We start from the raw sequence: 16,801 nt of genomic DNA, 5'->3' as shown, positions 1-16,801 counted from the left end.
TCCTGTTCAAGTATAAACGAACACATTACATTGAAGCGTGTATGATCTGAGGCATATTGTAATGGGTTCTGCTCTAGCAATGGCATATACATGCCCTAGGTATGAGACCATTAATACTACGATCACGTCCAAGAGTCAGGAAGAACTGCCCTCTGAAGATGCCTCTCACTCCATCACCTATAAAGGGATTCTAGAGTACTTTTAAACTTGAGAAGGTTCAGTTTGCAAGAGTTAAGTGTTATGTGTTCCTGTACAGGACATATCCTAATCCTTAAAAATGAAATGGCTCCCCCCAAAGCCCTACATGATTAAACTACTATTTTACATAACTACATAGAAGAGCCTGGAGGAGACGCTGGGGAAGTTCAGCAGATCCTAATACAAGTACACTATGCCTCCTAAAGGCTAGTGCCATCACAAATACTGTTTGAAGGAAACTGAAGATGTTAAAATGTACTGTGAAAAAGTAATCTCGGCTTCCTAAGGAAAAGAAAGGGTAGTCACAGATCCCAGAACAAAGTGTCCTCAAGGGCAGCAGGTTTAACATCCTTCTTTTGTTCTGCAGCAAGTTAACAGAAAAAGACTCATTATAAAGCCATTTGCCAAGATTGTTTACTAGTGAAAGTCCAAAAGCCCATCAGATGCATAGCCATGGGTGCAATCTTCTGAAAAGTGTATCAGCTCAGTTTTGGAATTATTTTACGGCATCACAGAACCTGACTCCCATCTGTCCATAGCAGAGGCTACAGACAGTCTCTCTGTCATTTTGTGGTTTATAAAACCCTTAAATAAAGGTAGAAAAGGCCTATGCATTAGGTGGTGACTGAGTTTAATCATACATTCATATAAATAAGATTCCTGAAGAGATCATTAGCACGCCTTCGCTCAGAAGCCCTCAAGTTCTCTAGGATTAGCAACAATAACTATGCAGAAATGCTGCCTGAAGTCTAGCTCATTCTCTTCTTAGAACAGAAAAGAAAGAAGAAAAAGAAGAAGAAAAAAGGCTTAGTCATCAATCAGCCTCAAAGTTAATATGCACTGACTCCAAAGTCAGAGTCCTCAATTGCAGGAGATCTCCAAGAAGGTCCAAAGAACAAACTAGATGTAACCAATACAATCCCAAGAAAAAGGCACTCATTATTAGGCTCGTCTACCATAAGTAATTTTTTCCTACCTTGTACTACCTTATTCACATACAACTTAGCTTAGTTAAATAATTCTACTTGGGCAGAAAAGCAAAGGAATCCCAGGAATAACACACACTGGAGGACTGGCAGATGAATATACTATTTAAGCGTCTCCAGGTCTTTCTCTTTGGATGTGAATTAAGGAATCTCTTGTCCAGAGCTCCATAGGGCAGCAAATAACATAAACAATTACAATGAGAGGTAGAAATTTTCAAACTTCTTCAAAAGATCTTAGTACCTTATACTCACTCACTTCAATGGGGTTGATACTGACTGTTTTGTGCTGCAAGCCTTTTGCAACCATAACGAAATAGTGACATGCGTCCCCTTCTCACTGGCATATGCAAGCAAGGGTGAGAAATAGACAAGGTCCTGTAAGACACCCTTTGCATATTCTTTATTGATATATAGCAAAAATGCTTATTATATTTGATGAATTCCAGGACTACTTCAAATATACTAAAGGTAATGACAGAAGAAAAAAAAAAAACACTGTCTCACTAGGGGAGCATAACAGAAAAACTGCAAGGATAAGTTATTCTTTTACCCTTGAATTCATTCTCAATTTTTCTACCTCTTTTTCTAAGACACAAGCGCTCTTGGATGGCCTCTCTAGGATGGCCCACCATGCTGCTGCGCGTAAGATGATTCAGCTTCAGAAAGGGCATGTTTTTAAGGCTTCCAAGAACATCTCATCCCACATCTCGGGAAAACAAATAAGGTCAATGCTTGCAACAGAGCTGCCAGTGAGCCTGACTGTTTCTTATTACCCTGTATGAGAATCTTGTCATAATTACAGTTCTCTCTATGCTAAGAAAAAACAAATATACCTTCATAGAAATAGTCATTTTTGAAATGCCCTGAAAGAAAATATCAGTAACATATCCATTACCTGTGATACCGATAAAACAATTTAATTCAGTGTGACTGCAAAATAGCTTATATTCAGTCCTCATGAAGGATAACACTGAATTGTTTTTTCTAAGCTTCTAGGTGTGCTTATCGAATAAGGTACCTTTTCCTTAGTTAAATGAGGCCCCAGAAACATAAACCAACGTACAACACTGAAGCTTTGTTTGAAGGACACTTCCTAATTTGTAAGCTTTTATTCTAATACAGGCAGACGCTTACCTCGTTAGAGTTTAATCTTTAAGTTAAATAGACAAACAAGGAAAATAATTCTAAGTAAATAATTTTCAAAGAACTAAGCAAAGAATGATTGTGACTACTCATAATGTAAATAGAAGCAAACACTGAAAAGACTACATCACTGTCAAATAACAGAGTAATGGCTGGGCTTGATTTTATGCCTTTGGCATAAAAAAACGACACTAACTGCACAAATACAGGTGGCTGACAGGATCTTATCTCGTATACAGATACACAAATATATCCATAATATCTGCATGTGCTGTTGTTTTCAAAGATAAATACATTTTTTCAAAATATGGTTTCAAAAAATTGATATACAATGCTCAGAGGACAAGCAAAATAACTACAAATAAAGATCAGGTAGAAGTTTAAAACAGAACTCAGTTACTGTAAAGCCATTCCACAGCCCAAAGAAAGTTATCTTTATAGGTCACCTTTGGTCATTAACGTATCAATTTAATTCATTCCCGTGTTTCCCAATATACCTTTCTAAGTGTCTAAAAGTGTTGATTAATGAAAGGCATCAATGGAAACACATGCAAAACTACATTTCTTACACATCAGAAGCCAAGAAAAAAAAACCGCTGTGGAATCCAATAAAGATAACAAAAACCATCTAGCTGTTCACTCTGAAAAGCACAAGCTCCAGAGTTAACACAAATGCCTAAATAATAAAACAAAGTTAACTTTTTAACATGTGTATTAAAACCCAAAACATTCCAAATTGATCAATTTCTACTTTTGACCCAAATAAGACTAGTCCCATCCATCATAATGGTTTCAATACTCATCTATCATTTTCCTAGAGACATATTTATTCAGAACTTGCTACCAAGTACCATTTAAATACAACACAATCATATAGTGTTAAAAATAACTGTACATACCTATTGTATCAGCTTTACTAAATCTTCGTGTGACAACATTGTTCATATTTCCATTTTCACAAAGCTTTAATTCTGTTAGATATACTTCTACTTTGCAGTGCTTTACAAACATACCCTGTTCAACGACCTGAAAAACAGACTGGCATCAGGTATCAGTCCAAAATATATTTTAATATACACACTTTGCAATATGTTTAAGAGTTCTTCAAGAAACTAAACTAAAGTTCAGGTAACTTAAGACACTTAATAAATGCTAAAAATGAGAACTACAATACTTCTACAACTGTTTACAAATATAGTCACGTAAAAAGTAAAGTTTTCTCATGATTATATCTTACTTGAGTATAAACGACACCAGGCTGTTCAGAAGTGTTAAGCACAGTGAAAAATCAAACGTGCATACTTAGTCAAAAGATAAGATACTTAATTAAAAGATAGAGAAATACAGGGTTTTTAAAATAGTTTTAAAATACATTCAGTGTAGGCTATTTCCTTAAAACACAAAGAGCTACTTTTTACATGACAGTTAAAGAATACTTATCGAAAACAAACTACAACATTCTGGATATCGCATTTGCTGATTTTTAAACAAATACCGACAAATCAGATCTTTCAGCTATGTTCTGACATTGAATATATTAATTATAATTTCACCTACTCGTTACAGTTGTTTATTATACGTTCATTTTTGAAACACCTATTACAAAACAGTAAAGTACACAGGAAATTTTTTTTTTTTTATAAAGGTAAAATGTAGAAAATAAATATTCAGGGTCACCTCTTAAATGTTTTTCCCTTTGATCTTCCCAAGCGTAACTGCAGTACTTAGTCATGTAGACTGCTCTGAAAATAGCCATCAGCCTGATATGTGATACATCTGACAAATATGGCGTTTAAGGAAAAAAAAAAAATCTCTACTTGCTAGGAGAGATTGGCTGAACAAATATAACTTGTATACATATGCCACGGTATAAAAAATGGTGAATGAGTCTACTGCTAATCAGTAGCTCACCTTATCTATAGTGACTGCCAACCACGATATTTTAATTTAAAATTCATATTAATTTGGGCAGCTTACTGGGATTTTCAGCTACTAGAGTAATGACAAAATAGCAGCTGTAAACAAAACTGGGCAGTGGTGTTAAGACATGTCTGAGAATGAAACTGATATCATACTACTAGTATTTTCATATGCTATTAAAATCATAATGTTGTTTGACATAGATCAAATATAACAATGTATCAATTTAAAATTTGGTTCCACATAAAAAAAAAAAGTTGCTGCAACAAATGGGATGAAAGCAAAGCATTATCCGACCACTGCAGAAAAATATTTAAAAAGACAAGAGAAATTAATGAACAAATTAGAAAAGCATCACAAAGAAAAATTAGCTTATCTAAATGGGAATACATTATCTCACGTGACAGCTACCGTTCATATTGGCAGAGACTAACGACTACTGAATCTATGCCTGTCTACCTGGCTACTCGTTATTCCAAGTATTTCTCCAGTTAGTTCCTTCCAAGCAGAAGGCAAGCTACTCTAACTACCCTTCTCTCTTCTTCCACTTCCCCCTAAATTGATAGAGAGGAAAACAAAAGTGAAAAATTACAGAACCTGTATTTTACCAGGAAGAAAGAAGAACATCCAGTTTGGTGAAATCCATCTTCGGGAACAACAGTAACAAGTTAGTAATAGATAGCTTTAAAGAAAGAGAGCCATCTTAATGGATTTCAGCTCTTATAGAACTAGAGAAAAAAAAAAAGACATTCCAGGGATGTCTCTAAAAAATATTTTATTGTGTTAAAGAGAACGTTAAAAAAAAAGAATGATTCGGTTTTCAGTTCTTGAGCTTCTTTTCTGGCTGACCACATGAATCTTGAAGACATAAAATTCCCTCTACAGCTAAATCTGGCACCTGTTCGAAAGCTATACCAAAGTAGATTCTAATTAGAGTCTTTCAGCAAATGTTGAGGAATTGTAATAAAGAGTAAGTCAAAGAATATGCCTCCTAATAAAGACAACTCCTAACAGATTTCTGTCCAACTCCTGTGTATTTGCTATTATTTGCAGGATTATATGTGAATCATATTCATCCCAGCGAGTAATTTAAGAGTACCTTGCGTGCTATTGGCTCTTGACCTTGCATCAGTGTGTACCAGCTAAGTAGCCTATTCCAGCCTTCAGTTGGCAAAAGGATGTAGTCCAGCTCATCAATGAGATGCTCCTTGAGAGACTGAGAATCACCATCTGTAAAAAGAAATTTATTTTCACTTGAATGTTGTAACTCTTGATTTTTTAATGAAACACTATTTTAATATAAATAGCAATGAAAGTACTTTCTGGGTCATAATTATGTCACCAGTTTAATGGAATTCAAAGCAAAACTATTCTGAAGCTATTTAGGTAAGCTATCCAGTATGTCCATGGCACACCTATAACACGTAGCATTCCTGCTCTCACGTGTTCCAATGAGGACTCCACATCCTCCTGCAATCATGAGCTCCTGTCTTGTTATCACACACCATCACAACCTTTAAAGAACTCAATCCCATTTCCTCATCCACTTTGCATGTATTCTCACATCACCAACTCATGCTACTCATGAAGCTATTCATGCTTCAATTTCATGCTACTCCTGCATCCTTGACTGAAAATGCAGGAATGGGCAGCTGCAGTAGATTCAAGACAAAGTTCAAAGTCATTCACCCATGCTAAACTAGGAGAAATACATAGTACAGTTCTCCTGTTTAAAGAATCCAACAGGCTCTGAAAAACACAGTCCCTGCCAAACTCTCCACAGAGAGAGTGAGATCCAGCACGTGAAAGCAGCACGCTTTGACTGCCTCTTACATAAAGAGTATGCTTTTAGCTTTGGTTCAATTTGTATTATAGCACTAAGATAGCAGCTATCCTGTATGTGTAAGAGTTCATTCCAGGTTGAATCACTGCGTGCCTCAGACAATTAGGACAGCCACCCTTCTACCTGGAAGCATACAACTATAGGCCAGCAAACATCTCTCTTTATAGGAGATGAAAGAGGGAGACTCACATATTGAGCTCCAAAGAACGAAGCAGGATGGCAAACAACACAGAAGTAGGAAAATAAATAGATCATGTATTCAATTTCATTGTTTTATGTGAATGAATTGCAGAAAGTACGCAACTGAGTATAAAAATAATCTCATATTGCTTCAGGTGTTGGGCTTACTCTTGGAAGTTGATTTGTAAGTAACATTTCTAAACAAAATGAATAGTTACCCACATTTTTCTGCAAGAAGAAAAATAAGTCCATACTGCATGCATGTGAAAGGCACTATGGTTCCCTCATCTGATCATATTTTTATACTTTTCATGTTTCTCCTCTGTACAGATTTAGCAAACACAGCATTACACTACTTCAATTAAAAAAAAAAAAAACCTCTAAGCATTAAACAAAATCCTTAAATTAAAATTTCTTTAATAATCACTATCCTGTGATTATCTCCTGTGACTATCTACCTACCCTGGTATAAGAATTTTAAAAAATGTGTTTCCATATGACCTCTTCTGTAGGATGGTCAGCAGCAGGACTGCTGAGGACATTTAAGAGATATATTTAAGGGACGTAGTCACTTCCTGATTGGAAGAGTCAACGAGATTCCAGCTTACCAAGACTGTAGCAATTTCCCTATTCTACCTGCATTTGCTACATCTTAAGTTGGTTTAAGGGGTTTGTGATCTGATAAGAAAATAAGGGAAAAAGCAGTGCTGTTGATTTAATCCCCAAAATGGCAGAAAAAAGGACGATGAATGACGCGTAGCTCTCTTATCCCCATTAACTTATCACCAGTGCTGACTCTCTCTTTCCTTCTCTCTCCAGCTAGGTACTTTCACATGTGAGTGAAACATGGGAGATGCACATTGTTCTCAGCTCCTGAATTTCAAGTGCATGCTATTTGTTACTACCACTAGCTGCTCAGAGGTGGCAAAAAAATCCTGTTTCCATACTATGTAATATCTGCAGTTCAGAAGATGACTTGGTGAGCAGATGGAGAGTACAATGTGGTTTGCATGCACTTTTCTCTGATAAAAATCATATAAAAGACTTAGCAGGAAGAACTAAATATAAAAACCCAACAACAACAAAAATGCTCAAATATCCCAAAATCTATATTCAGGAGCTATATCCAAGTAACTCACTGAAACAAGCTATGACTTGTACCATCAATTCTACTACTTGGCCCCTTCAATAATATACATATGGTGATTGATAGTACCACTACAGACGGCTCCACTAGAACTGAGAGCAGTGGGTGGGGAGGAATCCATAAACATCTGTGTCCAGTTACCACACAGGAAACACAAACTGTATTTCTGCACTAGTTTGATATTGCTACAGGTGTCTATAGTGAGAAGATACAATACACCATTCTGTCCTAAAAACTCTAACTTTTTTCTAGCATAAATTTTTCAGACCCTTACTGCCATCAAAGAAGCCTCTGACACTGATAACTGAGCCTCTCATATGCAAAACTGTTTTCTGTGATCAGCAGTCAACTGGCCTGAATGACAAGTTCCTTGTGCTTGTTTTGCTAATCTAAATTTGACTACGTATCTATTCTTCTGAACATGGTAGGGATGCATTTCATTATATTCAGCAACATTTCTGAGTATGTTGAGATTAACTGAAACCTGTACCAGTTATGTTGCATTGCTCTCACTTCATCCAAAAGTTCTGGAAATAGGAAGCAGTACTTCAGCAATATAACCACAACATACTGCTTCACTTTCCTGGAATTAATTGCTCTTCATTTTAATAATAGTTTCCCTCATCAGGGCACTACACCACAGAATATCTGAGAAAGCATGAGCATTTTTATTTTATACTCTATCAGTTGCAAACTTGCAGAATTAACACTTTAGAAGAGCAGTATGAGAGCAACTAGTGCTACATAACATACAGTTATGTATATAACATATATAACATAACATACAGACAAGATTAAAAAGCATGAGTATTTTCAGGTTCAACTTTTGCTCCCTAAGAAATCTAGCGCAGAGAATTGCTGTTCTGCAGCACGTGAACTACATAGCTCCTATTTGCTGAGCACTAATGCCCTAAATTTAAAAAGGCCTTCACACAGAAACAGCAGATGTCAGATAGCAGTTGAGTGTGTGCTGCCAACGCACCACAAACGAGCAAAAAGTTGTTAAGCCCACAAACCCTGAGACAGTGCTTATTTTGAAAGGGGTGTGGGGCCGTCTCAATGTGATATTAAGAAAATTTTATTTCAGGAATTTTTAAGCAAAATGGCTAATATGACTTCAGATTTGGACTGCTAACTCTTAACATAGGCTTCACATCCACAGTAACTTTAAACATAATCTGAACATGTCTGGAAAGGTTAAGAAAGTTACCAGTAATCCCAATCAACTACCACAGTGCTTTGCACATCTAGAAATCACCTTGCTCGAGTGGGTTGACACAGAAGAGAGAATAATCTGTTGCTGCCTCACTGAGGCTACAAAGGATCTTGCTACCTCCAATTTCAACTGAGAAGAAAAGTAACACCTAAGCAGGTGGGCTTCATTACAAGACTCAGTACAGAAACGTACAAAAGAACTGAACCCTCACATTTCAGAAAATAAAACATGCCACCCACCTAGAGAAAAAGATCTTTCCGTCTGTAGATAGAATATACACGCGCACATGACAATAAAGCACCTGCCTCCGAAGCACTGATGCTAGTCACGGTCAAACATGCAGACTCACTGAAATTGACAACTAAGGCAACATTGTATGACAAGTCCTATGAATAAGTGATCATCTTTCACATACTGCTCATTATTTAATGAGATATGAATTCTAGTTAGAGGTTTTATATGAAAAAAATAATAGACCATCATAAACCCCATAAAGTTGTAAACATTTGCATTAATATATGTAAATAAATTACGTAGTACTGTTATACTACCTGTAACTACAAAGAGGGAAGTTAATTATCTATTAGATTCTGTATTCACTATATTTTGCAGATTAGATATTATAGCGTTCACAGTATTTCAGTACTTGGACATTAAATATAAAATGTGGCCACAGGATTAATTTTTAAAATACCTGGGAAACTTTGAGACTCGTATCCACACATCTGACTACATTCAGTAAGAGTCAGACCGACCTGTGTAATTTTAACAAAGGCCGAATTTAACCATATTTAGAAGTCCATAAAGGATTACAAAATTATCCTCTGTCATTTCAGAATGCTTTATACAATCACTGAACTGTATAATAACGCTTCCTTAATTGCTCCAGAATCAGTGTAAAGGTTTGGAGCTCGTTAACAAAAGAAATTTTATTGTTCAACTTTAAAAATGTTATTCTAAACCAATCTAGCTAAATTGAAAAAGTTTTGTTAAAATTAGGCCAGTTATTTGTGAACTTGACTGAATTCCATGTCCCAACTATCATTACAAACTAATAATTTGTACATTATTAAATATTTTGTCACCATTGCAGAGAGGTTCTAATAATTTTATAAACACTGAATCATTAAAAGATCTCTCTACTCCAGTTCCCTTGTCACCGTATGAAAACCAAAAAAGGTTCATTGCATAAACGCACAGATTCACCTATGCTACAAACAAGAAAAAAAAAAATCAAAAATCTGTGAGAAATTCATACTAAAAATTATGTTAGCTTAATACACAATCAGAAGCAGTTACCTTTGAGAAGTCCAGAATTGTCAATAGGACCAGGGTACACGTTCTGATCTCCCATCTGGTATTTGTCCCAGCTGTCAAAACCAACATATTTTTTCCACTGTTTGAACCAGCGACTATCCACTAGATACCTTAAATGGAAAAAAACAAGTAAGTTAATTATTGGTAGACTCTATAGTAAAATTATCTTCTCATTAATATTGAAAGTACTGTAAATTATGCATGATGGTATACTTTGATTCTAGAAGGACAAGTTTGTATATGTTTAAGCACATTTGATGGCACCAGAAGCTTCTACTCTAGTTGCTAGGCCTTTCTGCCTTACATTTATAGTCACTTTTGATATTTTTAAAAAAATAAATAAATAAAGTCAGAGTTTAGAAATGAGTGTCATTTGTATGTTACTGCTCCCTGTGGTACTAACTCATTCATATCAATTCACTTGTACGTACCAGTCTCGCAAAATGGAGAGTATCTTTGTGTATGGTCTGTTAAACATTATAAGCCCCTCTTACCAACAAGAATTTTTACTGTGGGCAATTTATGGTCCCACTAATCACAGGGGGCAAGTAGAGTTTCACAAGGCTGCTGATACAGCACACCAGAAGCTGAAGAATGGCAAGTTCCAAAACCTTTTCCTCTTTAGCATGAAATATCACCAACTTCAATTTCTGTTCTCAGTTTACTAATTCAAGAGCTTCAAGTTAAATCTTCAAAGACATTCATTACTGAACAGTCTTTTTCAAAAATAAAAAGTAACTTTTGGTAAAATAATTTCTCTGATGTAGTTTTATTTTTATTTGTAGCATTCATATGGAAGCACAAAGATTTTAGAACTCTGATTTTTGTCAAGAACCAGAGCTTAGGTATTTTGACACTTTGTGTCAACATCAACACATACAGCAAACGTTCTGAGTTTGAGGTACTACTAGATGTTTCTCCCTACATACTATGAACATCGTGCTTCCATATAAAGGGATCTCTTTGCAAACTCAGCTCCATAGTACTTCTTCCCAGGTTAAACTCTTGACATTTAGGCTTATTACTAAGTTCAGCGATACCTACATTTTACATGTTTTAGTCATACTTTTATCTAACTTGAAGATACCAAATTTGTTCAGTGTTTCTCAAAGCCTCTTTTGAATAATGAAGCCACTTTCATTATTTCTTTTTCCCAAAAGCATCCAAGTCCTTCTATCTGGTCTGTACCACCCTCTCATGCCAGAATATCAGGATGAAATGCTAGGTAAAACTAAAGATCTAAGCTAATCCTCCTTTTCTCTAGTATTTGACTACTGAAAACTCTTTATTTGTAGCATAACAATAACATGCTACTGAATCCTTGACAGGTCTCAAAACTCTTCTGGCGACTCAAATACCAGTCTGCTAATACACATAGCTGTATTAGGCATTTACCATGTAGGAATTACTCATGAACACCAGCGAAAGAACGTAGAACAAAACATTCATACTGACAATACCTGTTACCAAAGAAGTACAAAAACATTGCTTGGGTAAACACTCTATTGGAAAGGTTTAAAAATAAACAAGAGGTGAAATTTCTGTTTCTACACAATGTAGCTAAATAAGAAATAAGAAAGCTAAGGTATCTAAGTCTTGACTTCAATCTTCTTTTTGAGTTCAGTTTCTTTCTCTCGGTCAGACACCCAATCTGGGGTCAGCCTTCAGAACTATTCCTAGCGAACCTCTGGTAAAATAAAGAAGTAACAACTACTGGGTTTGCACTTAGTTACTGAATCCTTTGTAGTCAACTTATCAGATTCTCATTAAGCCTCAGTTGTTCAACTGTCTACAGAACGTACTCTTAAGCATCTGATAAAAGTCCTTTGGAAAGTAAGAGGAAGAAGGCGCTAGATGGGAATACATGAGATCACAGGCTTTTGGATGCTTTTTTCCCCCCCCCACCAACCTTCAAAACCAAAGATTAAGGTCTCAAAGGCAATTTTACAACATCGATGACAACACCATCCTAATTCAACACTGTGAATAGTTTTGCTCCAGAACGTGGTTACATCCACAATAAAAGATTGTGACAAAATGATTCTGTGGACAAATTATTCCTAGCATTAAATAGGACTAGAGCACTTGTGTTGTTTTGCTTAGGATAGTTGCAAACTAACAGCGGATACAGAGCTCTGTCTCAACTGTTACAGTCGCAGTTCCGCCAGTACAAGAACTTTGGTCAGGGACCACATTTCCCCCTACCATACTCTGTAGCAGGTACCTTGACCACCTCACAGTGCAGCGCTTTGGCTCACGTCTATTTCACTATCTGCAATCTGTTACTACCCTTGAAGAGCTGTCAGTGCTACCTAAGTTGCTATCTTTTCTCAAATTGTTCTTGTACGCAGCTTTTATCCTTGCGCTTGTAGCACACAATTTTCTTCTGAAATTTTAAAAACTTAATAAAGCATTTGGGAAACTGTCTCAAATTGCTTTTTCAACCAAGACTATCTAAATATAAAGTTTTGTTTTAAATAATATTAAGGAAATGTGTACAAAAAGTATTTTGCTGCGATAATGTCCTTTTACAAGTCAGAAACAGCCAGCTGACTTAACAGGGTGTTTTGGGCACAGCGCATCCCATCAAGGTGGTATGAAACAGCACGGCTGAAGTACTTACTATTCCAGAATTTTGAGATACTTTATGCTGGCCAATCACTGATTACTTCAGGATTGAGGCAAAATTTCCTTAATATGTTTCCTGTTCAAATCTGAGCAAGTTCCAGTCCCACACGCATTCTGCACTCAACTGACTCAAACTCAGTCAGTTAAAACACACTGACTTCTTGACACCATTCAATTGGCTATACTGTTCAATGAAATTGCAAGTACTACATAACACAGCAATAAACTTCCAAAAACATTTCAGACTTTTGCATACAGACCCTCTGGTTTTACAACACAAAAAGTATCAAAGTAAAGCCCTGCTCCCCTGTGTTAAAGCCTTTTCTGAACGGATCTTTTCAGGTTTACTAACACAGTAATAGATTTAATGATCACTGCAACAAAATTCTGTGAATCCACAAATCTAAAACAGTTGCAAAACTAAACAAGAATCAGCTTCAACTATCAAAAGTGACCAGCTTGCGAAAACAGGTGTATAATGTGATGATCTACACTGAGTTTAAAATTCAGTAGTCAATTGTTTAAAACAAGAATTCCATAATAAAATAAAAAGCATGACTACATATTTTTAAAGATCAGATGAAAGCAAAGATATAAACTTTAAACATTCAAAAGTCCCTTCTAAACACCATGTTTGCCATCACGCAACACACAACACGAAGCGAAGCAAGATCATATAAGAGCTCCCTAATATACTTCAAAATATTTTGTGAGTTTGTTACAAGCAGTTTGCAACTATACCTTTCCTATCCTAATCTCCATTTAAGCAATACAAAGACAGGATAAACAAGTTAGGTTTAAATTCTACAGATTTAACAAGTGCCTCCTTTCCCCAAATCAACAGTCAGACATAGATGTCTTCAGGTGTGATTTCATGCAGTAAATACAAGAACGCTTTTGGAGGTGCAGACTCAGCAGTGAATGCAGAAAGGTTTGCAAAAATCTAGTCCTTTCACTCTGCCTGTACAAGTCTCAATTCCTTTTCCAACTGCCTCTTAATATCTATTTTCTTTAATAAATGTAAAAAGGGATACAGATTTTCATTATTCTGACATGCCGCCGACTTTTGTTTCATAGACAAAGTTTTCAGTCTTATGAACGTACTAAAGGCCAATAGCATTCTCATCTTTCTCTTCCTCTGCTTATCTTCTAAAATCTGTGGCCCTCCAGCACTATCCCACTGCGTTTAATCACCTTCAGCCATCCATTCTACTACCAAACCTGCCATCCCTGTTCCTACTCCATCCCATGGTCTGTACTTTCTGGACCAGAAGTTGAAGGAAACTATAAACCCTAAAGAAGGAAAGCTATAATTCTACACAGAAGGCAAATTATCACATAGGCAAACCCACCCACTCTTTTAATGAACAGCTAACAAAACATTGCTCACAAAGTAACTGGCTAGGAGAGTAACCTGTAGAACTGTATTGCTTTAAAAATGCTTTCTCTTACATGTCTGACCATACAGGTAATATACAGATTAATCAAGAATTTTGATGGTTGGGCTCACTCCCAGTGCAAGAAAGCTCAAGGCCCACTCTTATAGATTTTAATGCTCACTATTAACAATGCAATACTTTATCAGCTCCTTACTCTTCAACACCTAATTAATTTTGTACTGACCAAATCTTCCTCTGTGATGTCTCTTTACAGTTCTTCTAACTGAAAATTTCTAACATTTCTGTTTCCTAAAATAAAATGGAAGAACTTGAATTTCTTACCTTAAAATCAGGGAATTTGTATTTCCATGCTCAAAAAAGAGATTAATATTTAGAGCATAAAAGTATTGAAAGGCCATTTACAAATCATGCAAGCGCATCAGTGATAAGAACTGAACAGCACAGCTGAGGTCCTTCCCTGGAAAGGAAGCTCTAAAACCATGTTGAAGGACAACCAAAACTGGAGATTCCCTGAACAACGGCTATCTAGTGGTATAACGGAGAAAAGCAAAGTGAAGAATGCATGAACACCAAGAATTTGAAAGCTACTCAAATCACTTTGCCTTTTTATCTTTCTTCTTTCCTTTTTTTCCTACTTCAATTCACACTGACCAATACTCTCTGGCATATTTGGCACGCATGGTCAGAGCTCTGCGGACTACATCACTGGTAATTTTATTATTTTCAGTCATTAAAAAACACATGAAGCAAAACTCTTCTGAAACACTGACTCTTGCAACTGTAAAAAAATAAGGTAACATATATAAAGTGATCAAAACTGATTATGTTGTGTCAGACAAATAAATGACTACATGCTTTTTTTTAAAGATCTATTTTACCGAAGATTAACGAAAAGACTGAAGAAAAGATCCTGAAACCTCAGTGCTCTCAAGATCAAAGCTTAATAATCCAATTAATGCTGCTTGTAACACAAAGTAGTACTTATCTCTGCACAGTAATTTTTAAATAGAGCAATGACAATAAAATGATCTTCCTGGTAAGCAGCAAACAGTCCAACTGCCAGTTCTCAGGGTTCCTTATAGACTATATCATACCATAATAAGGAAGCTTGAAATAAAACATTAAAGATTTGATACGGCTCTGGAAACCTCTCACCAGAGCCTAGTGAGCCACAAGCTGACCAGACCATGGCTTTGAAATTACTGCCTTATTTACTTATCCCAATATAAAGGGTGTTAGGAATTGAATAAACAAAGTTAAGCAGGATATTTGCACAAGTTTGGTAATATATTTATTTTCTGTTTTGAAATAACAGCTTTCCATTGAATTAGGACCCACCAAAACTAAACTTCTTGATTTAATCAAGTATAGTCTTTATTCTCCAAAGGATAAAAGCAAACTCAGTAAACAGATGATGATTTTACCACTATTGTGAGATAGAAGTATACGCATTACATGCGAAAGGAAGCTTTAGTGATTTGTGCAATCAAGAAAAACATTACAGATAGCTTTTGACAAATGCTAGCAGATACAACAGCTGTGAATTTTTACAGCTGTGAATTTTTACAGTGACTTATTGGCTACGTGTGTGTGCGTGTATATATCTATATGTATTCTCTCTCTACATATATATGATGTTTTAATTAGCATCAACTTTTACTTCAACAAGAGAAAATTGCTTTTGATTTACTATGGAACACTATCACAGTAGCAGTAACCTTGCACCTTTTCCAGAATTTGTTCTCAAGCAATAGATGAAACACTACTTTTTCAGTAAGATTAAGAAAAATGGATAGTTGTGTTCAAATGCCATACAACTCCTCCTCCCTACGCAAAAGCATTTACCATGTTAAAAATTATATTGCAAAAAATGTAATTATACCATGCTCAGCTTACGGGATCAACCTGCTAAAGCACCTAAACCACATACCTAAATCCAGACTTCTTAGTGTTAAGGGAAAGAGTAAAAATCAGATCTTTAGAGACCATGAATTTCAGTCCTACAAACGCATTCAACCTAGCTCTCTCACCAAAATCAACAAAGCTAGTCAGCTACACAAATCAACGCAGGGAAACCATAAGAAGTTTGGCAACTTAGTTTGTCTTCTCGTCAATGCTGCAGTGTCTGTGATACAATAAAGCACCTGAAAACTAAATATTACCTAATTACCTCACTAATTGGCTACGAGGAAAAATACACACCCCAAGTAAAAAAACTAAATCTCCTGAAGCCTCATTTCTTAAATAAAATTTGGTAACTTTTTAGGGGAACCTTATCAAAAACTTGCAGGATACTCTTGAGACCAGATACGTTTCAAGATTATGTATTGTCCCAGATACATAAATAGCATACTACGCACTACTGATATAGAGATACAAATGCCTGCATGTTATACTTGTTACCTTGCTTTTTTTTTTGTTACTATTCCCTAATGCAGGAAAGCTCTCAAAAACAGTCTAATACTAACTACACTACTTTTTTTCAAACTGTGAACCTCATTGAGAAAGCTGCCCCAGGACACCACAGCAAAGTTCAAAAACATGACCTATCCATGCTTGAAAAACACTATTAACAAATGATTGTTTTCTACCACTGATGGTATCAAGATTTCATTCAATTCTGAAAGAGCATAATTTGCATTTCCTAAGTCAGTCAAGCTAATGAACAGGCCAGCCAACCCATCTTCATGGGTGAAATGCACATGGAGGATTTGTAGTAGAGACTGAAAGGAGAGAACTGTCTCAAATTTCTAGATATGCTGTTTTGAGGTGAAAATCTAAAAATCAAGAAGACTTTGCAATGAGGTGAGCTCATTAATTTTA

At 35.9% G+C, this 16,801-nt stretch overlaps 1 protein-coding gene across 2 annotated transcripts in view; it reads right to left on the bottom strand.

Moving 5' to 3' along the window:
* USP15 (ubiquitin specific peptidase 15) overlaps positions 1-16,801 on the bottom strand; it is a 66,028-nt gene that overhangs the window by 41,017 nt on the left and 8,210 nt on the right. For both annotated transcript variants that reach the window (XM_068934313.1, XM_068934321.1), the window contains exons 2-4: positions 9,933-10,060; positions 5,347-5,477; positions 3,227-3,353 (exon numbers count right to left, since the gene is read on the bottom strand). In XM_068934313.1, coding sequence (XP_068790414.1) covers positions 3,227-3,353; positions 5,347-5,477; positions 9,933-10,060 — 386 coding nt within the window. The remainder of the gene's footprint in view (positions 1-3,226; positions 3,354-5,346; positions 5,478-9,932; positions 10,061-16,801) is intronic.

This window comes from Struthio camelus, chromosome 1 (assembly GCF_040807025.1).
Source record: "Struthio camelus isolate bStrCam1 chromosome 1, bStrCam1.hap1, whole genome shotgun sequence".
Classification (NCBI taxonomy): Eukaryota; Metazoa; Chordata; class Aves; order Struthioniformes; family Struthionidae; genus Struthio; species Struthio camelus.
Note: the sequence above shows the minus strand (reverse complement) of the source record. Positions and strands in the feature narration are given on the sequence as shown.